The 21,102-nt window shown below is 44.7% G+C and overlaps 2 protein-coding genes across 7 annotated transcripts; both read left to right on the top strand.

The window, feature by feature from the left end:
• The first annotated feature begins 200 nt into the window (after nt 1-200).
• Nucleotides 201-6,504, top strand: LOC118374938 (zinc finger protein 384-like). Of its 6 annotated transcripts, none has more exons than XM_052494497.1 (11): nt 201-455; nt 1,179-1,243; nt 1,372-1,570; nt 1,679-1,792; nt 1,892-2,058; nt 2,244-2,338; nt 3,174-3,398; nt 3,872-4,039; nt 4,638-4,716; nt 4,848-5,006; nt 5,171-6,504. In XM_052494497.1, exons 2-11 carry the CDS (start codon nt 1,184-1,186, stop codon nt 5,561-5,563), a joined length of 1,659 nt encoding a protein of 552 aa, XP_052350457.1. In that variant the 5' UTR covers nt 201-455; nt 1,179-1,183; the 3' UTR covers nt 5,564-6,504. The 6 variants fall into 6 exon arrangements, with proteins under 6 accessions (XP_052350457.1, XP_052350458.1, XP_052350456.1 ...); XM_052494498.1 differs by lacking the exon at nt 201-455 and adding an exon at nt 551-716; XM_052494496.1 differs by lacking the exon at nt 201-455 and adding an exon at nt 726-878 and having other exon boundaries at nt 2,262-2,338.
• A 26-nt stretch (nt 6,505-6,530) lies between these two features.
• On the top strand, nt 6,531-15,068 carry LOC118374935 (guanine nucleotide-binding protein-like 1). The gene is made up of 14 exons (XM_052492658.1): nt 6,531-6,583; nt 7,036-7,152; nt 8,081-8,234; nt 8,718-8,854; nt 9,134-9,285; nt 9,592-9,663; nt 9,947-10,139; nt 10,286-10,390; nt 10,723-10,905; nt 11,106-11,284; nt 11,682-11,883; nt 12,108-12,176; nt 12,391-12,426; nt 12,805-15,068. The coding sequence occupies exons 2-14, from the start codon at nt 7,080-7,082 to the stop codon at nt 13,068-13,070; spliced, it is 1,821 nt and encodes a 606-aa protein (XP_052348618.1). The 5' UTR covers nt 6,531-6,583; nt 7,036-7,079; the 3' UTR covers nt 13,071-15,068.
• Nucleotides 15,069-21,102: the final 6,034 nt, after the last annotated feature.

Raw genomic sequence — 21,102 nt, 5'->3', positions numbered from 1 at the left:
ATTACCAAAGATCTTTGGTGACACCATGTGGACTGATTGTCACTGTACTTTGGGCTTCAGAGATCTTACTAAATTAGACTTCTTGTGGGACATTATAACTTTTTTATGTTTATTACATAGCAGTAAAATACGCAGAAGGAGAAATTGCATTGATTTGCGTTTTAAATATAATAGCAAAGCGATAGTACCAATTTGAAGCTTCAAACATTAGACCTCATTCGACGGAAATGACATCACCACACACTCAGAGAGCTTTGTTTCTTCACAGAGTTTAACTCGACCTTCTTCGAAGGAAGTGCAGCGCAGACAAGCGACTCCACAAGGAATAAAAAAATAGAAAAAAAGGAGAGAAAACAAACTCGTTGAATTTGTAAAATCTGAAAGATTTGAACATAGTTTCTGAACTGTACCGGGCTACGGGAATTCCGGGAAGGGAGGAAGCGCTGTCAGCGCGGGTAAATGCTGTTATTTGTCTTCACAACCATAGTACTTATTTTTCAATTTCAGCGACTTGTACCCGACGAGTCTCTTCTCTGTCTGGACAGCCGGAAGTCTGTGCGAGATAGTCAGTTTTTTTTAATCCTCGATTTTTTTTGTGCTTTGCTTTTCTATTTTTACAGGCGTCGAAGACGCGAGAGTCCGATAACATTCCTCTCGTGGTTTTATTAGAACGCCTAGCGTTTATAAGTTAGCACTTGCAGCTCAGAAAAAAACAAGTAACGTTAGCAACCTAGACATCGTATTTGTGTTCGAATTATTGCTTAGCTACATTGTATCACCACCAATCACCAAATTAATTACTTTGAAGGGGAAAACCCATGTAATAGCGAGCTAGCACGGTCCTCCTTCCTATGCAACCACAACAATGCACATTTATAGTAGGAAGCTAAATTACCTAGCTAGCCTTTAACAAGTCACATCATTGTCTAACCCGGGGGAATAATTATTGTAATACGTGTCCAAATATTTCAGCTATCTAACCAAATAAAGTACCAACATAGTTACCATTTATTGTTTCATTAGCTAGCTAGTATGTGAAGTGACATTTAAATGATTTAAGATTGTCGCCCAAAGGTGCCAGTCGGACGTACAACAATGTAGCCAATTTTTATTTCAATTGATGAGTGATTAGCTGTTTGGCCTAGTGGTGATATGGCGGTGTTACTCTTCCTTTGCAGAAATTATGGAGGATTCCCATTTTAACTCTCAGTACTTCTGGTCCCCTGTGCCTGTACAAGGACAGGTATGTTTAGTGAGACATTTCCGTTTAAAATGTTAAAGTATATTGCAAGTGACACCTTTTGATTGTAGCAAATACTCTTTTTTGTAGTTTGGAATATTGTAACAAGGATTTCTCACTTTCTCTGTCAGATTGAGAATGCCATGTTCCTGAAGCAACTGAAGGACCAGGAGAAGAACACTTCGTTCCCCTCCTCTCATTACCAGACAACCATGCTCACTGTCCCCAAGCAGGAGGGAGGGGGGCAGGGCCAAGGGGGTCACCTACACCCCCCTCACACCCAGAACATCACTGTGGTGCCCGTAGCTTCCACTGGTATCATGACAGCAGGTGTGTGTGTCAATTGTTATTGTTAGTGTACTATTTATCACACTTTTGCATTGTCTTTTTCCATCAATGTCTGTTTTGTATCTTATTTAAATGTTCCCCTCTCTGCAGCGGGTCTGGTCATCACTACCCCTCAAGGTACACAGCTGGTCTCTCCTGCCTCCTCCTCTCAGTCCTTTGTCTCTGGACATCCCACCATGATCGTCTCTACACTGCACACTCCAGGTAACACACACAATTGTCTCCACCCTCCTTTATCCTAACACTGAAAAATACACACTTCACTCACGTATTGTCAAGCTCTGACACACATTTTTCACTTAGACAAGAAACAGGAAGGTGGAACCCCCCAGGTGATTGTCATGCCGACACCTTTGAAGCGAGGAAGGAAGAAGAAGTCAACACTAGGGAGGGGGGTGCTTGCCGGTGGCCACACCCTCTCTGCTGGAAATGAGGCGTTGATTCTGGCTCACTTGGCATCAGGGGGGCAGGTGAGACAGTTAACATAGTAACTCCATAGTAACCAAAATCAAACCTATTCCCTCTAAAACAATTCCAGACTAAGCTCATTGATTTTCAGACTAAGCAACACAAAAAAAGCTAATGTAGTCTTTTACAACAGTGTGCCTTTTTAATATGATGGACGTGATTCTAATGTTTGTGTGACATTTGATAGGTGGTTATGTCTTCGCAGCATTATACAACTGACCCGTACGACCTCGCCAACGAAGACGAGAACCATGGCGGGAAAGACTGCAACAAGACCTACAGGTACGGACCTATGGCATCACAGAAGGGCCAAAAAACACCTGCTGTGCTGTGCATCCCCATAGGAATGTGAAGCTGTGGAATGCTTGCACACCCATATGTCTGTATGTTGTAGATGATAGTCAGGACAGAGAGGTTAGACACAGGCTGTGGATGAACACTAGGTGCTGCTGGGCACGGGCACTTCTCTTTCTCTCTCACACACAAACCACAGAACGACTCCACTGCATGCCGTGGCAGCACACACACCTGCTTAAGTATTTCACTATGTGTATGTACCTGCTCTCTGGAACACACTGTGTGTTTACTCTGCAGCATGGACACACGTTCTCTGCCTCCCTCATGCATCCGCCCCGCACACATTGGACACACACACCTTTGCCTACTTCTGTACTCCTTTTTTTCTCTTTTTCTCTCCTTCATAAATGTTTCCCTACTTTTCAAGCAATCTTTTTGTCTTTCTATTTCTTGCTTCAGCAGAATCTGCTCTTTTTCCTGCTGTTTTCACTGATTTCACCCTCTTTCTCTCTTCCCCCTTCCCTCCCTCTTCTGTCTGCTTTGTTCATATCCCTCTTCATTTCATTTGCTCCTTTTTTGCTTTCTATCCCATTGTATTTTTTATTTTCCTCTCTTCCTTTGTTTTCCCCACTTGCTGTCTCATGCTTCTCCCTTCTTCCACTCTCTTCCTCCCCCTTGCCCATCTCTCATGTCCATGTCTCTTTGTCCTTGCTTTTTGTATTTTCATCTCTGTTTCTCACCTGCTCATGCCCTCATTTCCTTCATGTCTTCCCTTTCTCCCACTCGTCCTCCCTCCCTGGTCTGTCTCTCTGTCCCGTAGGTGCCGGATGTGTGCTGTGACCTTCTTCAGTAAGTCAGACATGCAGATCCACTCCAAGTCTCACACAGAGGCCAAGCCCCACAAGTGTCCCCACTGCTCCAAGTCATTCGCCAACTCCAGCTACCTGGCCCAGCACATCCGCATCCACAGCGGGGCCAAGCCCTACACCTGCTCCTACTGCCAGAAGTCCTTTAGACAGCTCAGTCACTTACAGCAGCACACACGGTACTGCTCACAGCAGCTCCACCTGACCAGCTCTACCCTACAGGCTTTACCTAGCCTGCCCCTCTCCCCTCCCCTCTATTGGCTGCTAGCACTGTGTGGCTGGGTGTGTGTGGATGTCTGTGAAAAGGAAAGGCGCACGCCGTGTGTGTGCGTGCGCACGATTGTATGTCGTCTCTACTTCGAGTCCCTCTGTCTCTTGTCTGTCTGTCTGTCTGGTATCCTTACCTCTACACTGCTGCTTCTCTATTGCGCGTACACACACACACACATACATACATGTATACATGATCAGTTTGAAAATAATTTGAGTCAGAGTGGAATACTGTTACGTTTTAGAGAAATTTAATTTTTAGAATTCAGTCACTGAGTAATAGAGGGAGTTTAAGTGTGATTTTCCCTATCAATCAAGGTTTAAAGAAAAGCAACACTGTTCTCCCCTCCTCCCTCTCTCTATCTTCTCTTCTTTCTTCCAGAAACCACACTGAGTCCAAGCCTCACAAGTGTCCCCACTGCTCCAAGTCATTTGCCAACTCCAGCTATCTGGCCCAGCACATCCGCATCCACACAGGGGTGAAACCGTACACCTGCTCTTTCTGTCAGAAGTCCTTCAGACAGCTCAGTCATCTACAGCAGCACAACAGGTGAGGGCGATGTACTACTTATCTGCCCCTTTCTCTGCCTTTCATTACTATTTTTTCTATGGGGGCATTGCAATATACATTTTTTTCTCTGTGGGGCTCTCTCAATAGACGTTTTCTCTGTGGGGGGGGAACTCTCAATAGACTTTTTCTCTGTGGGGGGAACTCTCAATAGACTTTTTCTCTGTGGGGGGAACTCTCAATAGACTTTTGGGGGAACTCTGTGTGGGGGGGGGGACTCTCAATAGACTTTTTCTCTGTGGGGGGGGGAACTCTCAATAGACTTTTTCTCTGTGGGTGGGGGGGGACTCTCAATAGACTTTTTCTCTGTGGGTGGGGGGGGGACTCTCAATAGACTTTTTCTCTGTGGGTGGGGGGCCTCTCAATAGACTTTTTCTCTGTGGGTGGGGGGACTCAATAGACTTTTTCTCTGTGGGTTGGGGGGAGACTCTCAATAGACTTTCCATCTCTATCTGGGGACATCTCAATAGTCTACAGTGTTTTCCTCTCTTCATCTCCCTCATCTGTAATGGTGTGGATCACAGGATAGCTGAAAGGAGAATATGGAGGGCCTGTTTACATTTCTCCCATGCTTCTGTAGGATCCACACAGGAGACAGGCCTTATAAGTGTGTTCATACGGGCTGTGAGAAATCCTTCACACAACTCTCCAACCTACAGGTGACTACTGTCCCTTTTTTCTTTGGTTTTTATTCCCGGTGGTGAAAGCTTAGTAATACTAACCCTTAGTAGTTACAGTCTTACAAATACCCATTTGAAGATGAGTCCTGAACGGTCCTGTTCTGTTCCAGTCTCACAGACGGCAGCACAACAAGGACAAACCCTTCAAGTGCACCAACTGTAACCGTGGTTACACGGACGCAGCCAGTCTGGAAGTCCACCTGTCCACTCACACGGTCAAACACGCCAAGCTCTACTCCTGTGGCCTCTGCAACCGCACATACACCTCTGTAAGAGAAACACCACTGTTAAGGCACCCAGCATGTAGTAGTCGCAGACCTTTAACTTTCAAAAGACATTTCCACAGGCTTCAGACAGTGTGCATGTCTGTGCATAGTGTGTGTTGGTGCACACTTGTCAACTCTCGCTCTAACCCTCTGTATTCTATTCTCAGGAGACGTACCTGGTGAAACACATGCAGAAACACAACTCAGACCCGCTCACTGCAGCGGCGGTGGCTGCTGCACAGCACTCTCAGCAGAACCAACAGAACCAAAGCCATACCCAGAACCAGGGAGGTTCTCATGGTCAAGGCCAAGTAGAGGGCACTGATAGTGGGGCAGTCCGAGCCGGAGGACAAGGTGGAGATCATGGACAAGGACAAAACCAGGGTAGCTACTCTCAGGCAGAGACGGCATCCAGCCCTTTTGACCTGCACCAGTATAAAACAGTCGCTGCAGGGGACATCCAGTTCAAATCAGTCAGTGTGGCAGACCTAGTGACCCACAAGGACCTCTGTCTCACCGTGGCTACCTCCACCATTCAGGTGGAGCACCTAAACTCATAGGGGTGGGAGGGAGAAGTGGTAGAGACTGAGAGAAACTGGAGGAGCCCTATGGGCAGACTGGATAAAAGCAATACAGAGGGGATATAGGAAGATGTGCCTGAAAGAAAGGTGGGTAATGGAAGAGGAATAAGAGATGTTCAAACAGAGATGGACTTTTTGTACTTTTTTGTACTGGTTTCTCACTTTTATTTCATTTAGCCAATGTTGAGTTTGTGTGTTTTTGTACTCTTTTATAATGAATGGCTAGTGTATACTGTTTGTAAAGGAGTGTTTCTCTGTCCGTCACTGCAATGGTGTGGAAGAGAGACAAAAAATGACTGAAAGAGAACAATGAGTGAATAGATGTTTTCTCTTCTTTTCTTTTATCCTTCTACCATACGAACACAACTTTGATTGTGGTCACGTCCGTGAAGTGTATAACTGAAACTAACAGTATTGTTAAGGTACATTTTTCTACTTTCCCACAGATACTATCAGGTATTGATTACATCATGATTGTCATGGTTACTGTAATCTATCTTATAAAATGTGCTCACAAATCTTTTTCACTGGAAAAAAAGGGAAGTAGGCTCTGTAAAAAAAGGCCTGCAAAAGTATATATTGATATACATACCAGTGTATATGTGCGTGTTAAAAATAAATGTATAATCTATACTATATAACACTTTGATATTTAGCCTCAGTCCAGAAGCCAATCATAGAGCCCTGTTTACCTCACCTGACCCTGTAAGAACTGGGAAGTGAATGTGATCAGCTGGTACTTGTTCTATGTATTTCTTGTCATATTTATTTTGTGTCCTAAGAACATCATTGTTATCCAAATATATTCTGACTATACTTCCACTACTGTTATACTAAAGTGTATGAGCCTTTACAAACAGACTGATACGTATGAAAAGTGTTTCCCCTTATCAAACAATAAAAACCTCACTGAAATCCAACAGTTTGCCTTCCTGTAACACATTGTGCACTTGCAGTAATGATAACGATTCACTTTGAAGATCGCCTATGTTTGAAAGGGTGAGATGCTGCTGTTTAATTTATTGTAACCACAGAGCTTTCTTTTGAATGTCACATTTGAATATGACAGGACTTGGCAGTGTTGATTGCCTGTGTCAAGTAAACGATTGATTCATTGATCTGCTGTAGTGTGATGTGTCACGCAAATAACGCGTGTGTCGTGAACAACATTAGTGTGAGTAATAATAGTTGAATCGGAGGTTTACTATACCATTCTTTAAATGTTTTTTTCCCTAGCAATATTAACTTGACATGTCTTGTCAGACAAGGATTTAAAAGCATAACATTTAGATAAGTAAATATAAACTGTATAATATGTTTTACCATTGAATGGTTTTTCAACTTCGTCAACATTTTTTCTGCAGTGCCGGATGGCGTCGGGTGGGTGAAAAGTGTAGGAGTCGAGAAACTTCATGATAGTAAATAACGACGTTACTGTATTTCTGCCTTAGCTAACACAAACCCAAACTACGAAACTGTAACTTTTCATTCAAACATGCCTCGGAAAAAGCCATTCAGCACCAAACAGAAGAAGAAACAGATGCAAGTGAAACGGGAAAGAAAGAGAGGTAACGTGGGCTGCAATGACAGCATTTTCGGCACGCACACACTTTCTAACGTTAGCTAGCATAGCTTTTCATTTTACTAACTTGTAACGTTACGCGGAGAGTTGAGTAACTTGGCTAGTTAGTGCTGCTGTTACTGGAAGCAGACAGCTATGTCAAGTTGCCCGATATATTTGTACGAATTAGCTACAATTAAAGAATAGGGACGTCGTTATTTTTTTGCCATAACATGCATATCTTATGTATTTGGGTCTTTCTAGCAAACGTTAGCTACCTTGCTTGCTTGCTTGCTGGCTAGTACCTTGGAGGTGACGACGTTACAGAGCTAGCAATGTGTGTGACCTTATCGCTCAATTGTATTGCTGGCGTCATTCATTGTCATTGATGGGGCTGAAGTGGGAAAGTATTGATGCACAGAAATCAGCATCACTGTACTACACTGGTATTGTTTTCACTTTGTGTAAGCTCTACTGCGCAGACTCGCTATCAAATTATGTAATACGATAGCTAAACTATCCCAAATTGAGGGTATAACAAAAGGTGTTGGAGATCAAATACCTACACTCTACAGCTAGTAATGAAAATATATTTATTATGAAAACATCCACTGTCGATTTATTACATAAGGTTAGTATTGAGACGATTACTAAATGTATAGATAACTATGTGTTATGCAATGTAGATAGCATATATGTGAAAGTATATGCCCTCGATTCTAAAGTAGAACGTTGTGGAATGTGGTCTTTGTTTGGTACCAAGTGCTAACATAGAGGCTAGTTTTCATTCTGTCCTCTGTGTGTTTGTGTCCCAAATAGTGCCCTATCTCCTATATATAGTGCACAACAAAAAGTTGTGCCCTATATAGGGAATATGGTGCCATTTGGGAAGGGTTCAATGTAACTCTCTGATTATGATGACCTCTCCGCCTCAGGTGAGCCAGGCACAGGGCCCAGCAGCCGTAATGCCAGTGTGGAGCGGGGGATGGACAGGGAGAGACAGTCGGACACCTCAGATAGCGAAACCACAGATGTCAGGAGGATAAACCAGCAGCCCGGCATCAGGGAGGGCAGATACGATCCCAATAGGTGAGTTACCAATACATTAGCATAGGTAATACTTAGCTCTGGTCCAGGGGATCACACGTGGCTTACTGATGTAGACGCAGAGCAAGCCACACATAACACCCGGGACCAGCGCTAATGTAATACTGTACTTCACCTGCTATGAAACCAAACACAAAGACGGGTGTGTTATTGCTGGGCTTGAACAAAAGGGTTAATGGAAAGATTAATTAGAGCTATGTCTCTAGATATTAAAAGTAAGAGGCCGAAAGGGACAAAATAATTAAATGAGAATATGTTACTGTAGGAATCCGGAACCATGAGCAAACAACTTTGACAGAGGTCAATGGTAAATTACAAAAACTGCTGTTGTCAGAACAAACACCCACATCACACACACCTGATATTCATGACTCTGCACACAGATGCTTTTGTGTCCTTCACACACTCGCCCTACCCAATTTCCCCCTTCTACACACAGCTATACTCATCTCTCTGTTCATTCAGGTTCCGTCTGCACTTTGAGAAGGAGAGCAGAGAGGAGGTGGAGAGGAGGAAGAAGTTTGCCAGAGAGAAGGTTCTGGACCAGATGTTAGACAAAGACCTGGAGGTTGACATCAGCGACATCTACCCCACAGAGAAAGGTCAGCGCTCCTTGACCCTGAGCCTCACAACAACCTCTTAATGCTGTTAAATAAAGGTCTCAAATGGCACCCTATTCCTTATTTAGTACACTCATTTTGACCTAAGCTATATGTGCTCTGGTCGAAGTAGTACACTATAGGGTGTGATTTGTTACGTGACCTGTACCCTGAGCCTCTCAATGCTGTTAAATAAAGACCCACTCCAGTGGGAATTTTGACATGGTCTTTTCACTTTGTGTCAATGCTTGACGTATCTGTGCCACTGACCTCCAATCTCAGGTCTTGAGTTTCCGCGGCGACCTCCGTGGAACTATGGGATGAATCGTGAGGAGCTGCTGAGGAAAGAAGAGAAGTCATACCGGGAATATCTGAATGACCTGCACTCCAGAAACCCACCTGGATCCCTCAGCCACTTTGAGCACAACCTGGAGGTGAGGAAACGATATATTCAGAACCCTTTATACACCCTTTATAAATGCTCTTCAGGGAGGTGGTAGCCTTGAGGTTAGTGACCGGTTAGTTACGGGGGGACGTATTGTGTCAGTAGAAAGGTCAATTTTGATGGATAAATAAAGAGCTATTCATTCTACATTATTCCATAAACTTGAATGAATCATTTAAAAACCACCTCTTTCTCTGACACTGAGCAAAACCTAGGGTAGGTAAAACCTATATACTCTTCATATAACTTAACACTTTATACTCCCCCTCTTCATCTCTCCCCCTCTTTCTCTCAGACATGGAGACAGTTGTGGAGAGTGTTGGAGATGTCCGATGTGATCCTGCTCATCGTGGACATCAGGCACCCGGTGGATCATCTCTTTTAAACTCCTACTGTCATTATCTGCTGCTAGTCATGTACCATAGTAGCAATATCAACTTACTACTGTCACCATGATAATGTAATTAATAGTCACTATTATGGTGTCATTATGCGTTGAACCATATGGTGAATTGCAAACATAGAGTATCCACCAGGTGGAGCCACAGACAGAGTAAGTTATACATGGTCAGTACCAGTCTATAAGTCGTTTGCCAGACCGAGCATGCATGTCTTAATGAATGTGTTCCTGGTGTGTCCCTCCCATGCAGGTGCTGCAGTTTCCCCCAGCGCTGTACCACTACATCACTGGGGAGCTGCAGAAGCAGGTGGTGGTGGTGCTGAACAAAGCTGACCTGTGTCCCCCTCCCCTGGTGCTGGCCTGGACACACTACCTCCAGACACAGTTCCCCCACCTCCACTGTGTCTGTTTCACATCACACCCCGGCCAGCCATACAGCACAGGTGGATGGGAGTGAGGGTGGTTGTACTGGAGCGAAAGTGCCACACAAGACGAGGGAGAATAATGAGAGCTGATTGGTGATGTTGAACTGTGTACTTGATCACCAGATGAACCTTTTCACTGTCTGTATCTGTTTCTGTGACTCTAGTGCTTCAGAAGAAGAGGATGAGAAAAAAGGGTACATGTGGGTGGGGACATGCTGGAGGCCCCACCCACATCCTGAAGGCGTGTCAGGAAATCACAGCAGGAAAAGGTGAAAGGGACACACCCACCTGGGTGGCTTAGTACCTATTTCACATATGTATTGCTAACCATGCAAGTCTGTAATTACTTAATGCTTTGGTCAGGTACTTTCCATAGCATAGCTAATTACTGTTGAATGAAGGATTGATGTCTTCGTACAAAGATCTGTGGGTGCAGGGTTGTAAGGGTATATCATAGAAGAACCAACACTGAATGGAAGTAGTCTTAAAATAGGATGAAGACAAGTACGGCTGCTTCCTGATTATCCACTTTTTTCCAGAAGTGTGCAGAATGAGTGGCTGTAGGGAGTGTTCACCATTGTTACCCCCCACCCCCTTGTAGTGGACTTGTCCAGCTGGGAGAAGAAGATCCAGAGAGATGCGGTTGCTATGGGACCAGAGGGTGAGCAGTCAGAGGAGGGGGCGGACTCTGTGCTAGTGGAGCACCAGAGTGATGTTGCCATGGAGATGAGCAGCCCCTCCAAGGAGCTGTATAAAGATGGCGTACTCACGCTGGGCTGTATAGGTGAGCAGCCATGTTGGAAGCTTGCATTCCTACCTCCCAATCAGTAATCTGTTGTCACTGATTAGTAACTTGATAAATGAAGTTATGCTTGTGTACTTCAAAGCTTTGTTCCCCCACCAGCCCCCTCTGGCATTCTGAAATGTCTACTACAAAGGGAATATGAATATATGTATAATGACCCTCTCTCCTTCCCTCCCTAGGCTTCCCTAACGTGGGGAAGTCATCAGTATTGAACAGTCTGGTAGGTAGGAAGGTGGTGAGTGTGTCTCGAACCCCCGGCCACACCAAATACTTCCAGACCTACTACCTCACACCCACTGTCAAACTGTGCGACTGCCCTGGACTGGTCTTCCCTTCACTAGTCAACAAACAACTACAGGTAACTGAGAGGAGGGAGTGGGTAGGGTGTAAGTGTGTATGTTTGTGTGTACTATGTCCTCCCATTCCCTTAGAATCCCAGGTCAAATCACTTTTTGGTGACAGCCTGTGAAGGAAATGTCTTGGAGAATAAATGATATTCCCTCTGACCATTTGAAGGCTGTACCACTGTACCAATCCGTACCATGTTTAAGTCTCAACTACTGAGGAGAGCTTTGTGTATAAAAGCAATCATTACCCGTCAACCCTTTTCAAACTTTTTCTCAACTTTTTTTTCCTACCTCTCTTTCTCATCATGCTTTACTCTTTCTAAACACATTTCCTCCATTCTTTTGTATCTACGCCTCTTCCTCCATCTCCCCCTCTCACACTCCTCTTCTCTGCCCCTTTCTCCCTAGATCCTAGCTGGTATCTACCCAGTGTCTCAGCTGCAGGAGCCCTACAGTTCTGTGGGTTATCTGTGTGAGCGGACCCCCTTCCTGTCGGTGCTCAAGCTCCGGCACCCCAGCGTGGAGGGCCCACAGCATGCACCCAAGGGGGGGGAGAAGGAAAGGGAACAGGGGCCCGAGCACAGCTGGACAGCCTGGGACGTGTGTGAGGGTAAGGACCACCTCCAGTCTGGATTCTAGAACCTCTGGTCCGGTTCTAAACTGTTGAAACACGCCCTCTTGTCTGGATGTCAGGGAGACATTTGGAAAATTCTCAGGAACAGTTGAAATTATAATACAATAACAATTTATCGATTTTTGTTTTCTCTCCCTACGTCTCTTTCTTGTTCTCTCTCTCTTCCCTCTTCTCTCTCTTTCTCCCTGTCTGTCTCACAGCCTGGGCAGAGAGGAGGGGTTATAAGACAGCGAAGGCAGCTGTCTGTCTCACAGCCTGGGCAGAGGGAGGCTGTGTCTGTGCCTCAGACCACCTGGGAGAGGTTATATAGGTCATACAATGATCAGAAGGCAGCTACAGGTCATACAATGATCAGTCAGTATCGGGCAATGATCAGAGAGGTCAGTATACAGGTCATACAATGATCGGCTCAGTATACAGGTCATACAATGATCAGGGGTCAGGCTGATGTCTGGTCATACAATGATCAGACCACCTGATCAGAGAGGTCAGTATACAGGTCATACAACGATCAGAGAGGTCAGTATACAGGTCATACAATGATCAGAGAGGTCAGTATACAGGTCATACAATGATCAGAGAGGTCAGTATACAGGTCATACAATGATCAGAGAGGTCAGTATACAGGTCATACAATGATCAGAGAGGTCAGTATACAGGTCATACAATGATCAGAGAGGTCATGACAAACAGTGAGGCATCAGGCATATCACTATATCACTACTGTACAGACAACCAGAGACTCATATTTAAAAGGGCAGACAGACATGCAGGGGAAGGTCAAATCCCAGCAGGGGATCTATGTTCATGTTCATCTGGCTTTGTACAAAAAAACATGAAGAAAAGTGTTTTTGATTGATTGATTAATTATTCAACTAATGGATTTGCGCTACACAGAGCAGTGGGAGTCCCACCCAGACCTGGCAGAGATCATCGCTCTACAGGGACGGAGGGAAGAGGAGGGGGCAGGAGAGAGGGATGAGGAGGAGGAGGGAGAGTCCAGCTCTGAGCTGGAGGAGGAGAGGGATAGGGATGCTGATGATGATGGTGATGATGATGATGAAGATGAAGGGTTTGGACACCCGGCAGTGAAGGAGAGGAAGGGGCCAACCAGCCTCACAGTCAATATGTTCGATGTCCTCCGGGAAAACGAGTGCGAGTGAGGGAGAAAGAATGAATTAAAAAACAAAGCGCTTGATTTCTCCCTCTACACTCACTGCACCTTCATTCCATTTTCCTTTCCTTGACTTGCATTCCTTTAACATTCTGACTCAACTCTTCTTTCCTCTACTCTCTCTCTCCCCAACCCCTCCCTCTCCCAGAGGTTACTAAAAGCACTCTGATATTGTATAAAACATGTTCATTTCTCCATGCTGTGCCTCTGCTCTGCTTGTTCACCCATGCAGCTGTACTTAGACTGCATTTAGACAGGCAGCCCAATTCTGATCTTTTTTCTACTAATTGTTCTTTTGCCTAATCACATCCTATCTTTATCACAGCTGATTGGTTAAAAGGCCAATTGGTGAAGGAAAGATCAGAATTGGCCTGCCTGTCTAAACTATTGTAGGATTACATTTGGTTTGGTTTTTATCATTTTCCTGCATGTAGGATTTTACTATTATTATTTCCCTTAAAGCTGGTAGGGGTATTGTGGTGTATTAATCATTGATTGGTTTTCAATCTGTTTATTGATAAGTGGCCTCACAGCTGAGATGCCAAAGGTCAGATAAGATGATTAAACCCTTGAAATGGAATGGCTTGAACTGTGACAAGGTTATGGATTCCACCTGATGTTGACAGTCACACAGTCTAAATGGGGATTAGACAGTGATGATGATGTCATCTACATGGGACTACTATTTGGCTGCCAGTGCAGATTTATGACATCACTGTCTATTCCTGGTTGATTTAACTGTATACCACGGTATGATAGTACTTCGGTAGGGTGGTGATGTGTGGAATTCAGCATTCCATGCTGCTTTCAGTGGTAATAATCATTGTTGACCACATTTTTATATGGTTCTACCCAATTCAGTGTTATATTTTAGAGTCTACTAGGGGCAGTGCTCTTCAATCCTGGTGCAGGAGACTCAGTATTGGACTGAAACAAAAGCCTATGCACCTTGTGGGTCCCCAGGACCAGGCTTGAAAACATCTGATTGAGTTTAAAGACATGTTGTTGTGGACTATACATGTAGTGTTTGAACTACTACAGAAGAAAACTGTCAGAATTTGCTGTTACAGAGAGCCACTCACGTGCAGCACTGTATCATGCAACGCTGAGTGACTGACTCACTTGAGAGAGAGTTTGCCCACCAAAAAGCACTCTGATGTTCTGAGATAGTATCACATGGTTCCATAGCAGCCAATATTGAACAATACAGTAACGGTCCTGTTAATGATCCTAAATTATGCCAGCTATGCAAACCAGCTGAGTAGCAAGATTTTAGGACGAGAGTCTAAATACTGGAAGAATGGAACGACATTAATGTTGGTTAAACTTCCATCTCTATGGCTCTGTTCTAATGTTACAATCTGTCAGGGCTGGATTCTAGTGTGCTGTTGCCTACTGTTGTTCCTCATTGTTCCTGTTCTACTGTTACAATCTGTCAGGGCTGGATTCTAGTGTGCTGTTGCCTACTGTTGTTCCTCATTGTTCCTGTTCTACTGTTACAATCTGTCAGGGCTGGATTCTAGTGTGCTGTTGCCTACTGTTGTTCCTCATTGTTCCTGTTCTACTGTATTACATGTCACTCTGAGGGAACACTACTGCACAGTGCTGTGTTACCGTGTAACAACATGCACTGTTCTGGTCTATACCAATGGCACACTTAGAAATATACACACTAGGGCCATTAGTTTTTCCTGTCTGTGTGACTGATCAGGAAAAACTCTGGGCCGTAGTGTGTCTAAGCAACAACTAGGGACCCAGCAGAGTTTTTTCCTACCCACGTGACCAGGAAAAACTCCTGTCCCTAATACACACCACTCTGGTTTCCGATATAGAGATAGATGTGTTAATGCTCTTTGTTTGAATGATTTAAACAGACTTGTACGTGAGTGTTTGGATTGTGTATTTGCTGCATTCTTTATTTCATTCCTGGTATGACAATGACAATGAACTGGACTGCTCTCTGCAATAAAGATAATCCATGGAACAAGGTCTGTGTCTTTTTATGCGCTTTCTTCATATAGGATTTACTTTAGCAATCTGGGATTGGTGTATATACATTTCTTTACTTTTTTTGTTTAGAATTTTTACCCCCTTTTTCTCCCAATTTTCGTGGTATCCAATTGTTAGAAGCTACTATCTTGTCTCATCGCTACAACTCCCGTACGGGCTCGGGAGAGACGAAGGTTGAAAGTCATGCGTCCTCTGATACACAACCCAACCAAGCCGCACTGCTTCTTAACACAGCGCGCATCCAACCCGGAAGCCAGCCGCACCAATGTGTCGGAGGAAACACTGTGCACCTGACAACCTTGGTTAGCGTGCACTGCGCCCGGCCCGCCACAGGAGTCTCTGGTGCGCGATGAGATAAGGCCAAACCCTCCCTATCCCGGACGACGCAATGCCAATTGTGCGTCGCCCCACGGACCTCCCGGTCGCGGCCGGTTACGACAGAGCCTGGGCTCGAATTTTTGGACTTTTAGGTAAATTATTAATAGTCATTGATTCTTGATGAATATAATGTATAAATGCCTAATGAGATTATTTCAGCTGTTTTACCCCATCCCTCAACTGTTAATCAAAAAAGTGGTGGGATGCTTTGTTGTTTGAATCTCAGATTGCCCATTTAAGATACTGGCACATAAAATAAGTACACTAGGATACTAGGATTTCACTAGGATTTCAACAAGTCAGTTTGTCAAATGTCTGCCCTGCTAGAACTGCCCCGGTCAACTGTATGTGCTGTTATTATGAAGTGGAAACATCTCGGAGCAACAATGGCTCAGCAGCGAAGTGATAGGCCACACAAGCTCACAGAACAGGATCGCTGAAGCATGTATTGGGTAAAAATGGTCTGTCTTCAGTGGCAACACTCACTACCGAGTTCCAAACTGCCTCTGGGAGCAACATTAGCACAATAACTGTTCGTCGGAAGCTTCATGAAATAGGTTTCCATGGCAAGCAGCTGCACACAAGCATAAGATTATCATGCGTCGGCTGGAGTGGTGTAAAGCTTGCTCCCATTGGACTCTGGAGCAGTGGAAACATGTTCTCTGGAGTGAGTAATCCCGGTTCACCATCTGGCAGTTTGACGGACAAATCTGGATTTGGCAGATGCCAGGAGAATGCTACCTGCCCCAATGCGTAGTGCCAACTAAAGTTTGGTGGATGAGGAATAATGGTCTGGGGCTGATTTTAATGGAAAATCTTAAAGCTACAGTTTACAATTACATTGTAGACGATTCTGTGCTTCCAACTTTGTGGCAACAGTTTGGGGAAGGCCCTTTCCTGTTTCAGCATGACAATGCACCTGTGCACAAAGCGAGGTCCATACAGAAATTGTTTGTCGAGATCGGCGTGGAAGAACTTGACTGGCCTGCACAGAGCCCTGACCTCAACTCCATTGAACACTTTTGGGATGAATTGGAACGCCGACTGCGAGCCAGGCCTAATCGCCCAACATCAGTGCCCAACCTCACTAATGCTCTTGCAAGCAAGTCCCCACAGCAATGTTCCCACATCTAGTGGAAAGCCTTCCCAGAATTGTGGAGGCTGCTATGGCAGCAAAGGGGAGACTAACTCCATTTTAATGCCCATTATATTGGAATAAGATGTTCGACAAGAAAGTTTCCACATACTTTTCATATCAAATCAAATTTATTTATATAGCCCTTTGTACATCAGCTAATATCTCAAAGTGCTGTACAGAAACCCAGCCTAAAACCCCAAACAGCAAGCAATGCAGGTGTAGAAGCACGGTGGCTAGGAAAAACTCCCTAGAAAGGCCAAAACCTAGGAAGAAACCTAGAGAGGAACCAGGCTATGTGGGGTGGCCAGACCTCTTCTGGCTGTGCCGGGTGGAGATTATAACAGAACATGGCCAAGATGTTCAAATGTTCATAAATGACCAGCATGGTCAACTAATAATAATCACAGGCAGAACAGTTAAAACTGGAGCAGCAGCACGGCCAGGTGGACTGGGGACAGCAAGGAGTCATCATGTCAGGTAGTCCTGAGGCATGGTCCTACGGCTCAGGGTCCTCCGAGAGAGAGAGAAAGAGAGAAATAGAGAATTAGAGAGAGCATACTTAAATTCACAAAGGACACCGGATAGGACAGGAGAAGTACTCCAGATATAACAAACTGACCCTAGCCCCCCGACACATAAACTACTGCAGCATAAATACTGGAGGCTGAGACAGGAGGGGTCAGGAGACACTGTGGCCCCATCCGATGACACCCCCGGACAAGGCCAAACAGGGAGGATAAAACCCCACCCACTTTGCCAAAGCACAGCCCACACACCACTAGAGGGATATCTTCAACCACCAACTTACCATCCAAGGCCAAGTATAGCCCACAAAGATCTCCGCCACGGCACAACCCAAGGGGGGGGGCATCAACCCAGACAGGAAGATCACATCAGTGACTCAACCCACTCAAGTGACGCACCCCTCCTAGGGACAGTATGAAAGAGCCCTAGTAAGCCAGTGACTCAGCCCCTGTAATAGGGTTAGAGGCAGAGAATCCCAGTGGAAAGAGGGGAACCGGCCAGGCAGAGACAGCAAGGGCGGTTCGTTGCTCCAGAGCCTTTCCGTTCACCTTCACACTCCTGGGCCAGACTACACTCAATCATATGACCTACTGAAGAGATGAGTCTTCAGTAAAGACTTAAAGGTTGAGACCGAGTTTGCGTCTCTCACATGGGTAGGCAGACCATTCCATAAAAATGGAGCTCTATAGGAGAAAGCCCTGCCTCCAGCTGTTTGCTTAGAAATTAGGAGGCCTGCGTCTTGTGACCGTAGCGTACGTGTAGGTATGTACGGCAGGACCAAATCAGAGCGATAGGTAGGAGCAAGCCCATGTAATGCTTTGTAGGTTAGCAGTAAAACCTTGAAATCAGCCCTTGCCTTAACAGGAAGCCAGTGTAGGGAGGCTAACACTGGAGTAATATGATCAAAATGTTGGGTTCTAGTCAGGATTCTAGCAGCCGTATTTAGCACTAACTGAAGTTTATTTAGTGCTTTATCCGGGTAGCCGGAAAGTAGAGCATTGCAGTAGTCTAACCTAGAAGTGACAAAAGCATGAATTAATTTTTCTGCATCATTTTTGGACAGAAAGTTTCTGATTTTTGTAATGTTACGTAGATGGAAAAAAGCTGTCCTTAAAACTGCCTGTGTGTGTGTGTGTTTTCATAGTCCACATACTTTACATAGTGTATTATTGTACCATGATATTACACCATCGGGATTCGGTATAGAATGTGTGGTATCACGTCCTGACTCATGCACTCTCTAATTGTCCAAATTGTCAATGGTCAGATCGTCTTTAGGATGTATATTTATATTAATCTCAGAGGAAATAGATTAGAAATTGTCATTACTCAACGTTATTGCAAGGATTTCCAATTTAATTCAGCCACAGGATGATTTTCAAATAATTACAAATCATTTGTAGATGACAAATTGACCCTAAGAAGCCCAAACATATATTTCACTAAAACATAATTTCAAACCTTGCTTACAGTTGTATACGATCACACATGTATCTATCTCTCTATTTTGCGTGGGAATACTGGGGAACAGACTTCCAAAAATGTAAATCACTTGGAGCTGATTTCCTGGTGTTTTTACAATCCTTTAGGTTCAACGATAAAAAAATAAAACAAAAATAATTCTGAGAAAACTTGGGGGGCCAAATAAGCCACCTCCGGGCCAAATTCGGCCACCAGCTGTGGGACCCTATGTAGGCTCTCATGTTGAAGCAGACAGTCATCTTCTGAATCATCCTCCACACTCTCATCATAGACGCCCATACCGTCTCTCTCCAAATGGTACCCTATTCCCTATATAGTAGTGCACTATACAGTGTGTGTATCTGTGTGCATTAGTTATCTATTTCATCACTGTTCATTTCCTTCCCTCCAGTGGGTTAATACCACAAATGATCTGGAATGGTTTCCCAAACTATTAACCGCCTGATTTCCAGGGATCAACCTGTATGGTAGCAATTATACCGTCACATAGAAAAGCAGCCTTGAGATTTACTATTGCATGACACCATAAATATAAAAACTGTTAATTAAATTCTGGTGTGTCAAAAGAATTTACTGCCAGCAGTATGTGTTGGTCGCGCCAGTAATGCCCATGTGGTTTGAGTTACAGTTCAGCTTTTCAGGGAGGCTCACTGTGGAACTCTTTTCTCATGATGTAATCAGTGCCTTAACCCCTTCCCCTTCCTATCCTGACATACACACACACACACACACACACACACACACACACACACACACACACACACACACACACACACACACACACACACACACACACACACACACACACACACACACACACACACACACACTGACAATTACAGATATCGACATACACATTCACACTTCCTACCCTGGCACAAACTCCCTCTCCATGTGCCCCCTCAACTAGCCTAATGCCTAATGTGTGTGAGACCAGATGGTAATGAATAGGTTTCGAATGAGAGGCGGAAAATTAACAAACCACAGAAACGGTGTTAAGCCTGGTAGACACTGTCCCCTGAGTGGACACACACACACGTGTGAAGCTGAGAGTACAGGTGTTATAATGGACCCTTATTATGGCTACTTACTGGGGAAACAGAATAGAGAGGACCCCATAAGCCCAAACCCAACACCCAAAGTAAACCTTATTACTACAGCACTTACTTGTTCCCCAGGCTAGCATTGGGAGGAAGCATCTTGTGAACAAGATTTCTACAACACCAACTGTGGGACCAAAATACCCAGATGGCATGTACACCTGTATGGTCACTAGAGGGCTTTCAAGCCTTGCAGCACCATTGATGTCTGGAGTTGTTACTGGTCAGGTTCTGCTGGCCTATTGTGCACAGGGTTTTCATTGGTGGTGTTAATAGTATGTATGTGCAGTATGTGCTACATGATATCACACACATGGCTGGTTTTTATCACCTATACATAGGTGTGTCATGGACTATTGAGTATCTCGCTCTCTCTCTCACACACATACACACATACACATACAATTGTACACACACAGAAGCGCACACTCAACCACTCACTCTACTTGTTACCACACATTCTATACTGCATCCCGATGGTGTAATATCATTGTACAATAATACACTATGTAAAGTATGTGGACTATGAAAACACACACACACACACACACACAGACAGACAGACAGACAGACAGACAGACAGACAGACAGACAGACAGACAGACAGACAGACAGACAGAGACAGAGACAGAGACAGAGACAGAGACAGAGACAGAGACAGAGACAGACAGACAGACAGATAGACAGACCTCCCGTATATGATTTACTACCAAGCAGTTGTCTCTAGCCTACTTCCGAGTGGTGCGTCGTTGTGGGGGTCAGGGCAGCCTCAGCCGGCAGATTGGGTGTCCTGATCTCCCTGTCTTAGGCTTGTTTCACTAGAGCAACACACTAGGCCCAAACAGAGGACCCGGGGAGATGAATGATGACTAGGAAGCCACCTTTCCATTGGTTCTACTGGGTTGGGCCCATCGTCACTGCTGTTCTGGTTGACCTGGTGCTCAGGTCGGTCTCTCGCTGTGCATCATGATATTATTTATCCTCATTGTCATCTTAATGATGGTATTCCTGTCTTGTGTTTGTTTGTCCCCCGAAACATTCTGCAAAAGCTCGATCTGTGAGTAAAAATAGCAATCGATCATAGCCACCAGGCTGGTGCCAACATGTCTTATGGTCTCTGGATGTGGTTTGCTAAGGGACAGAGCACTCCCAGAAAATAACGAAGAGGACTTGAGATGAAGGGGAGGAGACGAGGAAAGAAAGCCTAGACTAGACTGTGCTATAATGTAATGCTGAATCTCATGGGTGTCCTCTACTCATCTTCTCTCCTTCGCTTTTACTCATCTGAAAACACAAAGGAAGGGGAAGCAATATGGTGGAGGTCTACTGGGAGTGTCCAGTTCTTTCATGAAGGAGAGGCCATGGCAATGAAGCCTGTTACTATGCTC

Source organism: Oncorhynchus keta, chromosome 34, assembly GCF_023373465.1.
Source record: "Oncorhynchus keta strain PuntledgeMale-10-30-2019 chromosome 34, Oket_V2, whole genome shotgun sequence".
NCBI lineage: Eukaryota > Metazoa > Chordata > Actinopteri > Salmoniformes > Salmonidae > Oncorhynchus > Oncorhynchus keta.
The sequence above is the reverse complement of the archived record's forward strand: the minus strand, read 5'-3'. Positions and strand labels throughout refer to the sequence as shown.

Excerpts from the sequence above, each read along its gene's own strand:
- LOC118374935 (XM_052492658.1), top strand. The coding sequence starts at position 7,080 with ATGCCTCGGAAAAAGCCATTCAGCACCAAACAGAAGAAGAAACAGATG. Across the intron at positions 10,391-10,722 it reads GGAAATCACAGCAGGAAAAG|TGGACTTGTCCAGCTGGGAG; the intron begins GTGAAAGGGACA and ends ACCCCCTTGTAG. Across the intron at positions 11,884-12,107 it reads AGCCTGGGACGTGTGTGAGG|CCTGGGCAGAGAGGAGGGGT; the intron begins GTAAGGACCACC and ends TCTGTCTCACAG.
- LOC118374938 (XM_052494495.1), top strand. Across the intron at positions 1,571-1,678 it reads CACTGGTATCATGACAGCAG|CGGGTCTGGTCATCACTACC; the intron begins GTGTGTGTGTCA and ends CCCTCTCTGCAG. Across the intron at positions 2,059-2,243 it reads ACTTGGCATCAGGGGGGCAG|GTGGTTATGTCTTCGCAGCA; the intron begins GTGAGACAGTTA and ends GACATTTGATAG.